The 20,022-nt window shown below is 34.8% G+C and overlaps 1 protein-coding gene across 4 annotated transcripts in view; it reads right to left on the bottom strand.

The window, feature by feature from the left end:
* Positions 1–20,022, bottom strand: part of PTPRC (protein tyrosine phosphatase receptor type C) — a 118,228-nt gene that overhangs the window by 25,982 nt on the left and 72,224 nt on the right. For all 4 annotated transcript variants that reach the window (XM_024930523.4, XM_034943296.3, XM_034943283.3 and 1 more), the window contains 6 exons: positions 17,602–17,721; positions 13,834–13,992; positions 12,373–12,581; positions 8,218–8,278; positions 2,223–2,331; positions 1,500–1,534 (listed from right to left, as the gene is read on the bottom strand). In XM_024930523.4, the coding sequence (XP_024786291.1) occupies positions 1,500–1,534; positions 2,223–2,331; positions 8,218–8,278; positions 12,373–12,581; positions 13,834–13,992; positions 17,602–17,721 (693 nt within the window). The remainder of the gene's footprint in view (positions 1–1,499; positions 1,535–2,222; positions 2,332–8,217; positions 8,279–12,372; positions 12,582–13,833; positions 13,993–17,601; positions 17,722–20,022) is intronic.

A 20,022-nucleotide genomic window follows, 5' to 3' on the forward strand; every position in this document is an offset into this window, starting at 1 on the left:
TGCAATCAGTATCAATTTTGAGATAAAATATTTCATTGACACTTTCCAAGTCCACCTTAACTCCTTGAGATGGATTTTCCTGTTCTGCTCAGGTGTTTATTACTGATTGTACTCTTCATTCCTCCCTCAGCCTATCAAAATGAATCCTCATGATACCCTATGTCAGTGTTATTTATTCACTAATATTTATCAAATCCTAGGTACTCACTTTGGTACTGGGCATAAAGCAGTGAATAAGAAAAAAAGCCTCCACACTTTCACAAAGCTTACATTCTAGTTAGGAGAGGATAGTCAATGACCAAATGAATAAATATGTAATAAGGGATCAGATAGTGTTACATTCTGCAAAGAAAAATAAAGCCTTTTAAGGAGCTCCAAAGATTCAGCCCTAAAGTTTCTGCATAGAGACCTGGTACCTGCTATTACCAGAGGGAAACACTTCCAACACAGATTAACACAGACAAAGGAGTTCTGAAATTATTCCTGTCTTAAGCATGAGAAAGCAAGTAAATTTCTTTATTGTAAACAAAGGTTCAATTTCTGTAACTGTCCCCTTTTACTGGATCAGAAATCACATTTTTAAAAAATTAAAGAATATAAATGTTGAAAAAAAAGATAAACAAATGTGTTTTCTTCTCCCAAGTCAAATTGCTGTTCTTTGTCCAATCCATAAATGTGTCTTTAGTGGGAGCAGCCACCATTCCACCCTGGCAGGGACTTGAGGAGACATCCCATCTCCCCATCTCTGTGACTTCCATCCACTCGTCCCTCCACCACTTCCTCATTTGTCCATTGGTTCCCCACAATCTTAACAGACCAGATTTCTGCCCTTGCACACAGTTTTCTATCTTCCATATATCTATAGAACCATACACATTCAACTACCAGGGCATGTATCAAATTACCATCATATTTGTTGAGATATCTGCTTTCCTCTATTAGATTCTAAACCCTTTAAGGGCAGAGTCTGTGCCTGTCACTGTAGTACTCTCAGTACCTGGCACAATGCTTGGCGTACACTGGGAACTTCACAGGTGCTGAGTGAGTAAAGGAATTTAAGTTTTATCACTGTATCAACAAAAGTCCAAGTTAAACTAAAAATGCCCAATTCTTATTTAAAATGAACGGGGACGGGCGCAGTGGTTCATGCCTATAATCCCAGCACTTTGGGAGGCCAAGGTGGGTGGATTACTTGAGACCAGCAGTTCGAGACCAGCTTGGGCAGCATGGTGATATCCCATCTCTACTAAAAATACAAAAATTAGCTGGGCCTGGTGATGTGTGTCTGTAATCCCAGATACTTGGGAAGCTGAGGCACATGAGAATTGCTTCAACAGGGAGGCGGAGGCTGCAATAAGCAGAGATTGCACCACCACACTTCAGCCTGGGAGACAGAATGAGACTCTGTCTTAAAATAAATATAAATAAATAAATAAATAAAGTGAATGGATTCAAATGCAGGGGAAGGAATAGTCATCAGCAAAAATATACATACTTACCCCTTTCAACAAGCTCCTGCTGTTCATCTAAATTGCTGTGAAAATAGGAAAAATAAGTTTCTATATTCTCAAGAAGCACAGAATTCAATTGGTATTTTACTTATATTTAATGAATATATTGAAGGAACAAAGGAAGGAAGTCAGGGATAAGAAAAGGGGAAGAGAGGAGAGGAGAAGAGGAAAGGAGGGAAGGGAGGAAGAGCCTTGAGCAGAGGGAGGACAGAAGGATGGGAGAAAGCAGAGTCAGAGAGGAGAGAGGAGGGTGAGGGAGGAAAGAAAACAACCAAGAATTGTCTGCTAAACTCACATAAGTAGCTAAATGATTTTATTTTAAATCTTCTGTTTTTCATAAGATGTGGTTGTTTCTGACCAAAGAAACACATTAACTTCCCCAGACATCTCCCTCCTTTCTTTTTCTTTTGACACTCCTAGATCCCTCTGACCCACTTTGTACTAAAAGCCACAAACATTCTTTTCACTGGTTATTATTAAACAAGTCCACAACATTATTAGTAAATTTAGAAAATAATATTAATGTTTAATTCAAACCAACAAAACCATACTAAAAGTTTTTGATTAAAAGTTGTGTCATGAAGTGGGCTGTATGCTGTCTTCTCTCTAGTTCACATATTTCATTTAACTGGTTCCATCACTGCCATATGGATAGGCGTTTGCACCATTACTAATACCATTATTATTTAAAAATTTATAATCAACTCTTACCAGGATCTTTTCTTATGTAGATCATAGATTTTGTAGAGAACAACAAGCAGGGCTATTGATGTCACAATAATCAGAAATGCCAGAAATGCTATCAGTGCCTTAGAATTATCTAGAAATGAAAAATAATACATTCAGAGAACGATTGTCAAATAACTTGCTAGACTGGTTGAATAATCACCTCCAAAGTATTTATATTTTAATATTTTTAAATTTATTGTGAGGTTTTAAAAAATAAACATTTTAGAATAAGGTCAAATACAATAAATTTCTAATTCTGTGATTTTGGCTATATTGTTCTGAACCAATGAAAACATTTTATATTTAAGGAGAGTAAGAATAGAAGAATAATTATCTTTCTTTTGATTAAATAATGTTCTTTCATAGACACATTTAAATTTAATTCTCTTTTTTTATCAGACACTTCATTTTGAAGGGATCAAGGAGGTAATCCAGTTATTATAAATTTTGGAGACAAACTCATATAGTTTAACTTTATATGCAGAAGTGGGTAGCCTCTTAAGGGGATGAGAAAGACTTCTACTTCACAAAGATAAACCCTCTTACCTGTTCACTGAGGTGTAAAATCCATTCACTAAGAGACAAAAATGGTTTCATTCTATAGTTAGGATAAGACTTACCCTGACTTAAATATTCACTAAGTTTCATGTGAAATCCTGCCCTTTCCTAGGGAAAGGGCATAGAAGAGAGGGTGTGTTGGAAATATCTCCAGTATATTCACCTTTTCTTATGTAGTGAAAATGCAGCAAAATAATGCGGTGACTTAAGAGCCTCAGCTCCAGAGCCCGACTGCTTAGCTTCCAATCCTAGCTCTACCACTTCTTAGTTGGGAACTTGGCCAGATTCCTTATTATCTTTGTCCCTCCTTTCCCAAAATCCTAAAATGTGGCTAAAGGTGTTGATTCACAGTAAACACGTAGCACGGTGGCTGGGAAGTAGTAAGTACTAATTATTCACTATTCACAAAAAAAATATTTTTGGCTTTTGGTCATCTGCCAAACTCAGCTCTAGGTACTTAGGATATCTACAAAAAGAAAAACAAGGGTCCTGTCCTCATGGAACTTACTCTCTAGTGAACAAAAATAGATAATTAATAATGAACAGAAGAAATAAGTAAATGGTCTTGTAGGTGAGAAGATAATAAGGGCTGTGAAGATAAAAAGGAAGACAGCCCATGGAAATGCTACAGAATATAAGGCAGAGATAATATTAGTTTTCAGGAAATTTGCATTCTCTTTGGGAGAAACAGACACTAGAAAGGTAACTGAACAGACAGGCGCAGTGGCTTACCCCTGTAACCCCAGCACTTTGGGAGGCCGAGGCGTGTGGATCACTTGAGGCCAGGAGTTTGAGAGCAGCCTGGCTAACATGGTGAAACCTCATCTCTACTAAATATACAAAAAATTAGCCAGGCATGGTGTGTGTCTGTAATGCCAACTACTTGGGAGGCTAAGGGATGAGAATCACTTGAACCGAGGAGGCAGAGGTTGCAGTGAGCCAAGATTGCACCACTGTACTCCAACCTGGACGACAGAGCAAGACTCTGTCAAGAAAAAAAAAAAAAAGGAAAGAAAAGAAAAGAAAAAGAAGAAGAAAAGAAAAAAGAAAGGTAAGTGAACAAATGAAATAATTATGCATTTTTTCATATACTCTGAAAAAAATAAGTAGGGTGATAAGGAAGTAGAGGGGATGTATTTTCTGTATGGCAAGTGGAGGCCTTGAGCATGAGAGTTTTTCTACAACTGGAAAGAAGGAAATGACTCTATCAAGCAAACAGCTGCCAGAAACAGTTCATCTCATGATCAAAATTTCTGTAACTGGAAACTCATACAAACAGGAATATTGAAAGTAATTTCAGATACAGACTGTAAGACCTGAGGTTGAATTCAGGCTCTGTCATTTCTTTGACTCATAGGGCAAATAGATTAAATTATCCAAACTTGAGTTTCCTCATATATAAAATAGAAATAATTTTATCTCCTTTAAAGGGGTATTTATACTGCCGGCATATATAAAGATGGATGGGATAGATGAATGTGAATATATAGGTGGATTGCAGTGAACATTTTTAGGGAAGAAGTTCTTATTGCAATAGGCTCCTAAAATGACCCAAAGTGTTCCTTGTCTTATCGCTATCTGAAATTCCTTTCACTGAAATTGTCAATCCATACCAGTGATTACTAGTATACATATATCAATCAATCAGCATGATTGTTTCCAGATTTTGTGAATAAAAACCTCATCAGAGGCAACATCTAACTTCTAGAATACTCTGAAGTAAGATTTTGCAAGAAACTGCAAATGACTGTAAGTTAGCATTCCAATCCATAATAATTAGATTAAGTTCTACAAAAATATTAAGCAGCATCAGACTTTTCTCAACAAACTTAATAAAATTGCCAAGTCTTCAGATAAAGCTTGCATTCTAAGCACACATGTGTTTCCCCCTTCTTTCCAGGAACTCTGCTAATATTAAAAAACTGAAAATGCCATAGATTTATAATGACAGTGAAAATGAGAGAAGGGAAATTAGAAGTAGAGCAATTTCAAAAAGTTGTAGAAGGTAGAAAACAAAAGAAAGGAGGCCACAGCCTAAATCAAAGGAATAGATTCCATTTACTCAGAATGCCTGAGTCTCAGGTTTGAAAGTGACATATGCAGTAAATGTGAATCATGGGTCAGAATATGGAAGTCAAATGTCTATTTACAAAAACAATAACAACAACAACAATAACAAAAAATATCTTCTTGAAAAAATACTACCAGGGAGGAGAAGACAAAAGGAAAATTAAATGAAAGCAGTGAGAGACTCAGAATAAAGTCAGGCTCAGTACAGGGAAGGGATGAGGCGCAGGACTAAAATTAGGAGGACAATGTAATTGTCCACATATGCAATACTTGGACACCTATCTTCCTGTCCTACTGTGAGAAGAACCACTTTTTCACACTTTACCATACGACAAGGAGTAGGGTAATTCTAGAGATTAATTTCTGGAGATTAATTAGTTTTTGGTGATAATGAATGATATCAGAAAAAAATAAATCAGCAATATCATAGGAAATCTCCTCAGTCACCAAGATCTTCTAAGGACCACAGAACATCTAATCAACCTTTCCTGTTGTCTCACTGTGACTATGACTATACTACCAATAAGAACCAAGCTTTTAAGGAAAACATCAACACCAAAGGGGAATGCCAAAATAATAAGTCAACTTATGAGTTTTATGACTAATAGACTCAACCAAAGACTATGGGAAGAAAATGGAGCAAAGAATTCTCAGATATATAAATCTTCAGGTTACAAAGGTCAATAGCATCCAGAAAAAATGAATGAAAAAGATTCAGGGCCAGGCGCAGTGGATCACACCTGTAATCCCAGCACTTTGGGAGGCCAAGGCAGGTGGATCATTTGAGATCAAGAGTTCAAGACTAGCCTAACCAACATGGTGAAATCCCTTCTCTACTAAAAATACAAAAATTAGCCAGGTGTGGTGGTGCCTGCCTGTAATCCCAGCTACTCGGGAAGCTGAAGCAGGAGAATCACTTGAACCCAGGAGGCAGAAGTTGCAGTGAGCCGAGATTATGCCACTGCACTCCAGCCTGGGCAACAAGAGCGAAACTCCCTCTAAAAACAAAAACAAAAACAAACAAAACAAAACAAACAAAAGATTCAGGTAAGACCAAGAATAAAGACAGAAACCTAGTATTTCCAGGGGAGGAAAACTTGGGAACAGACCAAAAAAAAAAAAAAAAAAAAGAGAGAGAGAGAGAATCAGGATGGAATTAGAAAGTAAAATTGGATTCAGGAAAATAAGACAGAAATAATTTTTAAATTCTAAAATTTTTAACTTAGAATTTTATACCTAGTCGATACACTGAACAAGTGCCAGAGTAGAATAAAAATTTTTTTTGTATGGGAGAATTAGAATTATTTTTCTTACACTAGAGAACATATATCAGTGAACTCAGACAGAAAAAAAAAAAAAAACTATGTGTGATACAGAAAATCTAAACCAGAAAACTGATGGGGGAATATTTCAAGATGGTATGTGAGAGTCCAGATCAGAGCAAGAAGAAAGGGTCCCCAGGAGTTCAATTGACAATGATGTCAAAATACAGGTGGTGGAATATTATGCCGGGGAAACCCAACAACACATCCCTAGTAGCTGTACCCTAGCAATTCACAGCCCAAGTCCTTTCCTGGAACAGATATCACTATTTTAAAAGAAACTATATTATTTATCTCTTAGGATAATTATATTGTGAGCAGAGAGTGAATACAATGTTGTCTCCTTTGTGGAAAAAGATGAGGGCTAATTTTTTGGCTCCATTGACCTGGAAACCTGATAAAAGTGGAATATTAGCTGGTTACCAGACAACATTGCTAATGGCAAAATAACCCTTGATTGCTAAACTACACCTGAACAGGGAGTGCTATATGTGAACTCTATTGTCCTCATGGGAAGTACCAGCTTTGGGTTTCCCTGAGTGCAGTGCCCGCTCATAACTGAGCACACCCCTGTTGGGATGTCTGGAAGCTATGCCCATGGAAATAGTATAAGAGCTACTGATTCTTTTGGGAATGCAGCTCCTACACCTACACATGTGGTCTCATTCTCTCATATCTCAGTTGTCTTTGAGAGTGTCATAAGAAAAGTAGCTGGATTGCTGTGTGCACTGCTGCAAGGATTCCCGCTGCAAGGATTCCCACTGCCAGGCTCCCTTGCTAGCATGCTGTGCTTTTTGTTCTGTGTCTTTCCAGGTGAAATGTTTCAGATCTGGCCTATTAAGATGTGAGTGTGAATGTTCAGCTGAGTCTATGACTGCTATAAATTATTTACAATTTAATAGGAAAGAGTCAATGAAGTCATTTTTATTATAAAGATATTATAAAAGAAAAAGGTAATGTGGAAATAAAATCAAAGCTATCTTGCTGGACTTTTTTGACATTTAACACAGGGAGTTTTTATTTCATAAATCTGAGCAGAAAGAACTAAAACTTTGCAGAGGGCTTAGTAAAGCAGTTTGGAAAATAAGCTGTTTTTATATTTTCTCTTTTGACTTTGCATTCATACCAGTGATTGTGCACATGCATATGTGCATATGTAACGTATGTAAGAGAGGAAGAACTAGAAGTGGCAAAGAAAGAAAGACCTAGAAGTTGCTGACAACAAAGTACATACAGGCTTAAATAATTCTATTTACAATGTTAACCGGTAGAGAAAGCCCAAAGTAGAGTACTAGGTCTCCTTCCTCCATAGGCTCAGATCAATTGGTAATGTTAGTAACTCTAGAAAGAGCAGTATACAATATTGTGTATATATATATATATATATATATATGAAGGAAACTATAAGGAGACCCAAAAATAGAAATGGTTAAAAGTGGTTGCCTGGCAAACAGAATCGTGGGTGGGGAATGTAACATGCAGCTGTTATTTTCATTATTATAATGAAATTTAATTCTAAGTAATTTTTCATGTACACCTTTACTTTGATGAAAATATTTTAAATATCAGTGATAAATATTTACATAACTATATTGTTATTAGGGAGTGCTTATATTAGCTTCCATTAAGTAAATCAAGACAGACTTGTATCTAAGGCCCACTTCTGCTAAGCATATGCTGAAGAGACAGAATAAAATAGATAATCTAAAATAGTACACGAAAAATGTTACTAACATGACGATATTTCATAAACATAAACATAATTTAATAGTTTGGGTATATAAATCCTCTTATGAATTCAACAAACCTTTAATAATTGAATCTCCTAACTTGAATTTAAGATATTGTATTTAAATATATTTACATATATATATGGTTTTACTGACAATTAAAAATATTACATTTACAGAAGAGATATTATTTAAGCATTTAACAATCAAATGTGATTATAAGTGTAAAATAATATAGCTTTACAAGCATTAATATATATCTTAATATATATAATAAATAGCCCAGTGATAACTTACAAGATGTTGATTGATGTAAAATAAAGGGTTCTCCAGGATAGTCTCCATTGTGAAAATAGGCCTGAATTTCAGTAACAAAAAATAAAATAATTAGTTTGCTAATGTGAATTTATATATCACAATGTAAAACAATTATATTATCTTTCATACCATGCTGTTTATTTACAATAAAAGTATGCTGATTTGCTTTAAACTTCAAGGCTATGTCAGTATGTTGTCAAATATATTTGAAAAGACAATCAAAAAGATATCTTATCTCACTTAGCAATAAAAATATTTATAGTTATTAAACAATTATTAAATAATTATTTAAAATAGTGAAACTGGATGAAGAAATAAAATCCAATACATCAAAATATTCATAAAGTTAAAATTCCCTATTAATAGGCTAATATTTAATTAAAAAAGGAAATTCAACCATAAGCTGTTTACTAGAATTATGCATAAAATGCACATACATTTTTTTAAGGGCAAATGGATGTATAGTAAAATTTACTATATAGGCATAATGCATAAACACCTGTGTCTCATAAAATGTAATACAAATGAAGTGAAAACAATTTATATATACAGGGAAAATGAAAAGAGCAAAAGAGCAGTAAGAATCCTTGACCAAAAAAATTTAAGTAAAATATATTTGAATAATATCATTAAAAGAGAATAATAAATATAATAAATCTGACAAATATATATCTAAGCTTTTATCCTATGGAGAATATATAATTTACCCAATATTCACAGAATATTCATAAATATCACACATAGAGCTGTAAAAATTATTCTACAAATCCTAAAAGGCAGAAATTGTAAAAGCCAATTAACTTTTATCAGCTAATAATTAGTAGCAATAAGAAATTAAAGCACCAGAAATGTAGAAAAACTCTCTTAAATAATGGATATATTAAAAACTCTTCCAAATTATAACTACAGACTCATTAGAAATCATCAATAATCAAAATGTTTTACTTTAAGAATCATTGATTACATTTCATGTGAAGGCCTTCAGAAATTAGTGAAAAACGATATAGACATGAGTTACAGTCAAAATTTTACCAAAGTACAATCCATAGCCTTTTTTTTCCCTTTAGTTTATAAAAATGAAAAAAAATTACAAGGAAGAAAACACTTTTAATCCGAAAGCCACCTGAAGAGCATCAAAATAAATCTATGGAAAAGTAATACTAATAAATCAACTTCATTAATTTATTAACCAGAGATCACAATGGTGAAAAAGCTGAAATGACTGCTCTCTCATGAAGGAGTGAACACAAAACATGACAGTGGAGACAGAAATAAGCAGAATAAGAAGGTATGGCAAGTATAATAAAGAAAACAAAAACCATCTTTTGAAGATTGGGGGAAGAGAATTCGAAACTGAATAATTATCTCCTACTTTGAACGTTAAGGTTGTATTTTAATATGATGTACACCTATATTTTTCCATAGTAACTTATACGATTTGAAGAGTGGGAGAGGCATATTCTAGGAAGTGGGAAGAGCGTGGAGGGAGGTGGCTAAATAGAGTAACACCTAGGTGCCTCTGAGAAATTATAGAGAAACCAATGCACCTGGAGCTTAATGGGCACTGGAGAAGCAGTGGGGAATGAAGTATAATACGCAATGATGTGACAATAAGAAAATATTTCTTTTAGGTTGACTATTCTTTGAAAAAATATATATAGCACACTCACTCAAAAAGAGTAAAATATCTGAAAAGACTAATCCTATTGAAAGAAGATATAAATGAGTCTCAAAGAATTTCTCTGCATGAAAGGAATGAAGACAAATTTTTCAGGAACAAATCACTCCTATACTATTTAAAGTTATATAATATAGGCCTGGCACAGTGGCTCACACCTGTAATCCCAGCACTTTGGGAGGTAAGGTGGGCAGATCACTTGAGATCAGGAGTTCTAGGCCAGCCTGGCCAACATGGTGAACCCCCGTCTCTACTAAAAATACAAAAATTAGCCAGGCATGGTGGTGCATGCCTGTAATCCCAGCTTCTTGGGAGGCTGAGGCAGGAGAATCGCTTGAACCTGGGAGGCGGAGGTTGCAGGAGCCGAGATCACGCCACTTCACTCCAGCCTGGGTGACAAAGCGAGACTCTTTCTCAAAAAATAATAATAAAAATTTTTTAAAAAGTTATATGATACAGAAAAACAGGAACATATAAGCAATGTGTTTTATCAGATCAGTGTAACCTTTATACCAAATTTAATAAGAATGATGTCATCCAACGCCTATGCCAACACCATCTCTACTCACTGAATGATCTCCTTTTTGAATATCTACTAATAAAGACAATAATAGGCTGTTGATTTCAATAATACTCTGAGAGAATAACACACAATGACAGAGCAGGGGTTTTTCTCTTAGAATGTGACAATGGTTTTGCATCATATAAACTAATCACACCAGGGCATCACAACTATGGCATCATCTATCATAATGCCCTAAAAATCGATAAAATCCAACCTACATTTCCAGTTCAAAAACAAAATCAAAAAGTTTATAAATATGAAAACACTTCTTTAAGTGATAAAGAATATGGGCCGGGCACGGTGGCTCACACCTGTAATCCCAACAATTTGGGAGGCCGAGGCAGGCGGATTACTTGAGGTCAGGAGTTCCAGACCAGCCTGGCCAACATGGTGAAAACCTATCTCTACTGAAAATACAAAAATTTGCCAGGTGTGCTGGCAGATGCCTGTAATCCCAGCTACTCAGGAGGCTGAGGCAGGAGAATCATTTGAACCCGGGAGGCGGAGGTTGCAGTGAGCCGAGATCACGCCACCACACTCCAGCCTGGGTGACAGAGCAGGACTCCCTCTCAAAACAAAAAACAACAACAAAACAAACAAAACAAAACAAAACAAAAAAAGAATATGAGGCCGTTTGTCAACATCATATTAAAAAGTTAACTATGGAAATTTCTATTTAACAGGAATAAAAGTGACAGATACATTTGTTTAAAAATAAAAAGGGGAATTATGTAAGACAAAGTGCTGTGAAGAAAACTAAAAGGCAAATTATAAACTGATAACATTTTTACGCATGTGACAAAGAGTTTAATATCATTAATATTCAAGGCATTTCTCCAGAGAAAACTGGATAAAAGAGGCAAAGAATAACACAAAGAACAATAAGTAAAGAAACTTCATTAAAATAAAGATATCAATACCATATTTCAACCTCCAAATAAAGAAAAAGAAAGGCATATTCAGTGTTGGTGAGCCTCTCAAGAAGCAGTCATTTCATACACTGATACACAAGGGCAATTTGTTAAATTTTATAGAAAAAAAGTTACATATCCAAAAAGTCTCAAAATACATTTTGACCCAATAAATGCATTTTTAGGAATTTATGAAACATAAATTATTAAAGACATTCAAAATTTTTGCTTTACCAATAAGTGTGTTATCGGAATGTTGTTTATATTAGAGACCAACATAGTTATAGTTAATAGAATGTGATAAAGCCATACATAGAATATTATACAGGCATTAAAAACTACATAGTAGTTAAATATTTAACATAGAAAGGTGTGTGTGATATAGTGATATATTAAAAATACAGTTTTAAAACTGTATTTTGAAAACTGTGTACTCAGAATGTTGATAATACATGTGTTAAATGCATATAAATGTGTATAATATATTATGAAGTTACATGTACAAAATACAATCAGTAGACTGAGATAATGAGTGTTTTAAATTCTGTATGCTCACTAGTATTTTCTAGTGTTTATTTCGAATATTTTCTAACCTCAAGGTACCTGTGAAATTTTGCAATTGAAAAATTCCACATTAATAAAGATAAAAAGCCAAAGTAAAGAAAAGGTAGATTTGGTAAAGTAATAATCTGTTGTGCATAAAGTGTTGTGCTTCTTAACACAGAAGCAATAATTTAGCTATAATTAAGTCATATTGAAGTTCTAAAATATTCCAATGAAACATTTGCTTTAAACCACTGACTTTAGCTATAGGAATAAAAATTTTAAAGTCAAATATTTGAGACTCTTTAAGTGTGATTCCATTACACATCAGAGCTTCTCAATCTCATGTGAGCAGTGGTCTTAAATTTATGTAAGTACTATAAATCAATCATTATAATGTAGTTGGTACTATAGTAATGTAGAGAGCATACTTTTACCTTAAAAGTGTAGTCTGTTGAATATTGAAGATCTTTTACACGGAAATCGCAATTCTTATGTGACTCATTTCTAACCAGAGTATTTCCAGCTTCAACTTCCAAATGGTAACGTTCATGGGGGCCATTACGGTCCCTGGGAGGCCTACACTTGACATGCATACTATTATCTGATGTCATGGAGACAGTCATGTTCCAGACCTGGCTTGGAGCTATCAAAATGAAGAAAGATTTGTTATTAATAATTTAATAGATGCATATGTAAATTACTTGACAATACTTGGATATAGTATAAAGTATTTTAAGTGTTAGCTTGGGGGTTATAAATGAGGAAGTTATGATAGTACATAAATTAAAAAAAAAATCAAAACCCTGAGGAATAAATCACTCATTTATTCAGTAAGTATTAGCATATAGGTTGTACATGAAGCCATGAGAGTTACTGCAATCCCTGAAGGAGAGTGTGTAGAATTAGAGAATAGAGAAAAAGGGAGGGGAGTGGGGAAGAGGGGGAAGTTTGGGGAGAGGAGAGGAAAAATGTTGTTGATTGGGAAACCTCCAAGTCCTATTACACAATCTAGACCCTCCTTTCCCGGAGTGCTAATGTTATCCTGGTAAACACCTAGATGGGTTCTTCAGGAACAGAAACAAATTGTCTTCTTTTTCTGTGATACAGAAACTCAGGAAAACAACAAAAGCCTAGAGCTCCAGGACCAGAACTTTTCAAACCAAAACCTAAATGACCTTAAAAGTGTCTTACATTCAGCCCCAAATAGCACAATATTTCTTCACAAGTCTAGTGCCCGTTAGGGTCTCTGGAGCTATAGATGCTGCCTTGAAACACGGCATTTCTTCTTCCCTGTCCTCGATGGAGGTTAACATGTGCCCCAGAAGCAGATCTAACTTTGGGCCTGGAAACTATGGAGAGATTATACTAGTGGCAAGAGCCAAATGCCATTGAAAGGAAACCTTAAATGGATAATGTGACATAAAATAGAATAGTAAGTAGTTGAGGGTAACGAAGAGAAGAAAATGCTAATAAAATATTACATTTTATGAAATGTTTTATCAGATGAACAGAGGTTAGTAGGCTAATGCTTTATGAGACATTGTTAGGTTTCTGATTACAATTAATATTTCCAGATAGTAAAGACAACAGCAAACAGTGAATGTTTTAATCTAAGTTGGTTAAGTACTTAACTGCATGAAATTGTACAAACTGATGCCAATTAAGATGCTTTTATGCTTTGTCCTTAAAATTCTATGACTATATCTGAAGAAGAGAGAGAATCCAGAATAACGGTTTTTAAACTTTTAGATTTTACATGTTTATAAGCCCTAGATGTTAACAAATGTGCCAGGTAAATGTGCTTGCTAGAATAAAGATAGAAATATTGTAGGCTAAAAAGTTCATACTTTGCTTTTTACCATTTATGGAAAGAAGCATTAAAACATATAACTTACGAGCACTTTTAGTTGTGAAATGACACGTTGCAGCACTTCCATTACGTTGCACTTTTGCAATGATGTAGGCATGTAATGATAAAACATATTTCGTATAAGGTTTCAAATTTTGCAAATCATATTTGATCAGGTTTTTATCCAGATTGAGGCAATTTTTTTCTGAGGAAAAATGTGAAAAAAAATTAGTAAGTCATTAAAAGTCAGTACTACCACGTACCTAATTAATTTGGTCTCTACATCACATTGTTCCAAGTGAACTCCAAACTACTGAGTGATTGAAAAATAAGTACATCCTTGATACTCAAAAGTACCTACAATTATCAGCCAGTGTATTGAACAAACTCAATTATCATTGGTAAAATTAAATATTGAAAAATTATGGTTTTATATCACTAATTTGGTACATAAAATATTTAGTAAGTTCAGATTCATTTGTGAAGATGATCTCTTTTGTTTCTGAGAAAACACAGCCCCCAGTGTATACTGTAAGTCTTGAGTTGCATGTTTCAGAATGATTCTTTTTTAGAAAACCTTTTCTGATATGTAACCTCCAAACTCTGAACATCGGTATTAGCTACTGTTTTGAATGTTAGATGCAGAATCCATTTGATCATCAGTCATTGGGTTGATTCTATCATAGTAATTTGGACACTACAGTAATTAACGGGAGCTGTGAGAATGAGGGAGTTTCATGCCGGAAGTGGAATTCAGCTGTTCATTGAAAGGTAAGTGGAACTGAATACATGTAAGGGAGAAAAGAAAATATTACAAACGGAAGAAGGAATGTTTTTGAGTTTAGTGACAAACCTGATCAGGACAACAGCTCTGGCTGGGGAGGCATATGAGAGGTAGGACAGTGTCTAAGTGTGTTTTCACACTCAGGCAGAAGACTTAGCACTTGTTAAGTAAAAAAATCACCAGCTGCTGCTGTTTTTGAGTAGCCAAGTGACATCAGGAAAGAGGATGATTAGAGTGGCAACATGTTTCTGGATAGCAGCTACAGTAATAATAATATCAATAACGATTTTTAAAAATAATAACTCACTGTATGTGCCAAGCACTGTTTCAAGGGGTATACATGAAATAATTAATTTAACCATCACTGCAACTATTAGTTGGTACTCACTATCATCTGATTTTACAGATGACAAAACTGAGCCACAGAGAGATTAAGCAATTTGTTCTGTTTTTTTTTCTTAAAAAAATAAAAGGCATTACACGAAATAATTTCCAGCAACATCATGGTGGTCTTGAAAGGTGCCTATTGCTTTCAGTAACTTTTGAAAAATAATCCTTTAAATCCAATAAAGCACAAAAGATCTCTTCCCCAATTCCCCAATTACCAAGAAGCTTCACTGTCACTTGCCATCATTAAGTTAATGAGATAAAACTGCAGTTCTCCAAAATATCTTAAGCTAAAAATGTGAGGAAAAATAAACAAACACACTTTGGGAGGCCAAGGCGGGCGGATCGGATCACGAGATCAGGAGATCCAGACTATCCTGGCTAACACAGTGAAACCCCGTCTCTACTAAAAATACAAAGAAATTAGCCGGGCGTGGTGGCGGGCGCCTGTAGTCCCAGCTACTCGGGAGGCTGAGGCAGGAGAATGGCGTGAACCCGGGAGGCGGAGCTTGCAGTGAGCTGAGATCGCATGACTGCACTCCAGCCTGGGCAACAGAGGGAGACTCCCTCTCAAACAAACAAACAAACAAAACCAAGAGCAGAAAGGAAACAGATCAAGCTACTGAACTTGAACATCTATCACATTTTCTGTTAACCTCAGTTTCATCATATGAACTATGAAGATATGTATGCACATCTCCACTGAGTTGTTAAAATAGTTGATAAAATCTTTAAATAATACATAATTTTAAAAACCTGCTAAACGAATAAAACTAAATTAATGTCAATTGCATTTTTTCTCCTCTTTTAATCCCTCTCTTTTAGAGACACTGAAAAAATTAAATTGTGAAGTAATGAAGTGAAATTTAATATCTGATTAAAAAGTAAACTGCAAATTTCATAGACTTTCTTCCTGTGGATTTTTAATAGTAATTTTATTTAAAATGGTGAGAAAAGTTAAATTGCCTTAACGATACTATAATCCTATCAACTCTCTTTGCCTTAGGTAACATGGGAGAGGAGACAGGTATATGTTTGAGATGAAGGAGAAAACAAAAGCGGAGCACGCTGTTTAGAGTAGAGCTGGCTCCAAAGAGCCCTTTATGCAGTGTCAGGGCATGGTCCAAAGCTGCATTCAGTCACCAATCGGCAGCTTTGGAGAAAAGAAAACACACAGCCTGATAGCTACCCTCCCCTTCTCAGCCATTCAATCCCGTTTAAGTGTTCTATGTGGACAGCTGTTAAATTTGGGTAACACTATTTAGTTGCCCAATAAGAAGGACCCATGCTAGTTGCTGTAATGAGTTGCTACTAACTCATTACATCCTTTTTACCCTAATTATGCAAATACAGTGGAAATACAGTTTAAAAAAAAAAAGTGTAAAAATATAAAAGAGCCATAAATGCATAAAATGTCTACCATATACTCTGACATCGACAATACTCCCTAGTAGAGAGAGTGTAGACATTGAAGAATGCAGCAAGGGATAGTGAATAGAAGATTCAGAGAAGAGAAAAAAAAAACGAACAATGTGTTCCCATAGAAGCTACACAAAGTGTTTGTAAAAGAGGTGTCCAATGAGGCAGACAGTACCTCTGCTGTTTTATCTTCCTGGAATTTCCATTTTTCCTTCCACATAGACTTAACTTTTAAATTTATCATAACCTCAAATATATAGTATATATTTCTTTTCCTTGGCCTTTGAATGTTAATTTGAAAACTACATGCATATTTAACTTTGCTTTAGTAGTCTGATTATTAAGACCTAAAGACACTAGCAAGAAAAGGCCATTAAAATATAAAATAACATAATGAAGAAAAATAGCCTTTCACTTTTCAAGTTTTGAAGTGTATGTCTGGTTCCTTCCCCACAGCACAGAGTGACAGAATTCTATGAGGTTCACTTCATTCCTATTTTAACCTATGGATAAAAGAATAGAGAAAGGGCTATCCCAGGCATTGAGGCTGCTCTGAGATACTCCACTGATGTTACTTTCTACAAACAATTTAGATCCTTTAAATTGTCCAGAAGATATTTGTTCTCTTAAATAGCATCTCATTTGAACATTTCATGAGTGAACTAGTCATAGCACATTTCTTTCTTCTTCTTTTTTTTTTAATTGCATTACTTCTGCAGAAGTCTAATTCTAAACTTAGAACTATGCTCCCAAGATTACACCAAACTGGCCCCAGCGGCTACATGGGCCCATGTTCATTTTTATTCACCCAACATTTTGTCTGTATTACTAGCTGAAACAAGTTTTACAAGGGGTTTGCTTGTTTGTTGGTTTGTTTAGGAGGCTGAATGATGAGTTCAAAGTGAGTCAAATCACTTACATAATACTTGCAAGACAGAAATGAGTGTTGTCATCCAGAGGTTTTCTGTCTCTAGGCTTTGGAGCACAAAGATTTAAACTAAGACCAAGAAGGACAAGCAAATATTTAGAATGTTCTGGATTTTAGTCATTTCTGGGGCTGGAAAGCTTTGAATGAGTGGAAGCAATTCTAAGATCAGGGAGTATACTATGCCTATGCAGTCTCTAAGCAGAGAGCTTTGTGACTCACTGGCTCAATAAAAATTTCTAGTACTTTCAAATTCTTGATTTCTCTTTTCTGATGAAATTAAATTCTACACAAATTACCTGTCTCCTTTATATAACAGAGGGTAAAATTATGAAATGATCTTTGAGGGGGATTCCAGGTAATTACTCCTTGATGTGCAGCTTCACTTCTACAAGTAATATTCTGAGGCTGTCCTGGAGCTGTTAAAAGAATAAGAATGTTATGTAATATGAAAAATAAGACATGGATAAAGCATTCTTCATATTATAAGCATGCATTATTGATAACCATATTTTGACAAATGATGAATTCAAAATAAAATTTAAAGAAATGCATCTGGGCTTATTTAATTTGTTTTAGAGTAAATTCCTTTAACAAAGTAAATGTCACACCAGATTGGCACTGTGAAACCTAAGCATTCCACTGACTTGAAGATATCTAAGAACCCCCTCTTCCTTTCATATACATTATTCATATATATTCTTGCCCAGATACTGCCTAAAAATCCTGGAATTTGTAGGTTTTGCTGTGCTGAAAATCTGGCATTCATAGCACCAATAAATTTAGCAGTCATTGAGTAGCACTTGTCATTGCTTCCAGCAACTAGTCATTTGAAACTGAGAAAAACTGATAAATGTTTAAATAAAATGTATGAAGTAAAATTTACATTAAAATGTACCCATTTGAGGTACAGTTTAATGCGTTTTTAACAAATGTATACATCCACATAACCAACACCACAATCAAGATAAAGAAAATTTCTGTGATCCCAAAATGTCCTTCTGTGGTACTTCCCAGTCAACTCAGCTCCTTTGACCACACTCACGTACCTTCTGATCAACTTTCTGTTAACTACAGATTAAATTTGTCTTTTTACCCATTGCATGTAAATAAAATTAAACAAACAGTAAGTACTTTTTCACTCCTAACATATTGCACTTAATGTAATGTTCTGAAGATTCATTCACTTAGTTGCATGTGTCATAGTTAGATTTTTAAAAAATTATCAGTAGTTATTGTAAAGATACACCACGTTTTACCTAGGATTCAACAGTGAATACACATTTGGGCTGTTTCCAGGTTTTGGCTACTATGAATGCATCTGCTTTGTCATGTTTCCTCTTTGGTAAATACCTGGAGTGAAATTCCTGGGTCACGGCTGCACATCCTGACCAATAGTTAGTAGTATCCATCTTCTTAAGTTTAGCCATTTTAATGGATGTATAGTATTATCATCTCAGTGTTGTTTTAATTTGTATTTCTCAGTTAACTAATGATGCTGAGCATCATTTAATGTGCTTATTAACCACCTGTTTATCCTCTTTTGTGAAGTATATATTAAAAATGTTTGTCCATTTTCAATTGAGCTGTTTTATTCCTTATTTTGCAGCTGAAAGAGCTCTCTGTATATTCTGGAAAAACTTCTGTTGTTGAAAAAATTAATTTTGATTTTTTACAAACTATTTATTGCTTTTTTATTTCCTTAGTTGCCTCATCCAAAAAGCAGGAATATTCAATTTTTATGCACTCCAATTCATCAAAAAAAATTTATGTTTCTTGCTTTTGTGCCCTAGGAAATCTTTGCTAAAGCTACACATTTTCTCCTATGTCTTTGATTAGAATTTTTTAAATTATAGCTTTAGTATTTAGGTCTGGAATCCATTTTGAATTAATTTTTGTGTTTGTTGAGAGGTGAGAGCTGATGTTCATTTTTTTTCTACAGAGATACCAGGATCATTAGTTGAAAAGACTATTTTTCCCCCACTGAAAACATTTTGTGCTGTTTTCAAATATAAAACATAGTTTTCTGGGATTTCTATTTTGTTGCATTGATTATAAAGAATGTAATAATTGTGGTACTAATAAAAATACATTAAAATTTTCTAGTTATGCTGAGGATATAGTTTTTACATAGTTTTATTTGCTGTTCTTGTAGCTATATATTATTTTGGAGAAGTATGAGGAGACAAGGATTTAGGCAGCCTCTTTAGCCTTCAACTATCCTTTTTACATAAAACTTAGAATCACGGGCTGGGCATGGTGGCTCACGCCTGTAATTCCAGCACTTTGGGAGGCCAAGGTGGGCGGATCATGAGGTCAGGAGATTGAGACCATCTTGGCTAACACGGTGAAACCTCGTCTCTACTAAAAATACAGAAAATTAGCAGGGCGTGGTGGCACGCACCTGTAGTCCCAGCTACTTGGGAGGCCGAGGCAGGAGAATTGCTTGAACCCAGGAGTCAGAGGTTGCAGTGAGCCGAGATCACGCCACTGCACTCCAGCCTGGGCAACAGAGCGAGACTCCGTCTCAAAATCAAAACAAAACAAAATTTAGAATTACATTTATAAGTTTTGTCAAAAATTTCTCAATATTATCATTAATAAACAAATTCAGTAATGTGACAGACTGCAAGATCAATACAGAAAAATCAATTGTACTTTTGTACATTAGTAACAAACCTGAAAATGTGATTAAGAAAACAACAGCATTATAACCAGGA

This window comes from Pan paniscus, chromosome 1 (assembly GCF_029289425.2).
Source record: "Pan paniscus chromosome 1, NHGRI_mPanPan1-v2.0_pri, whole genome shotgun sequence".
Lineage (NCBI taxonomy): Eukaryota > Metazoa > Chordata > Mammalia > Primates > Hominidae > Pan > Pan paniscus.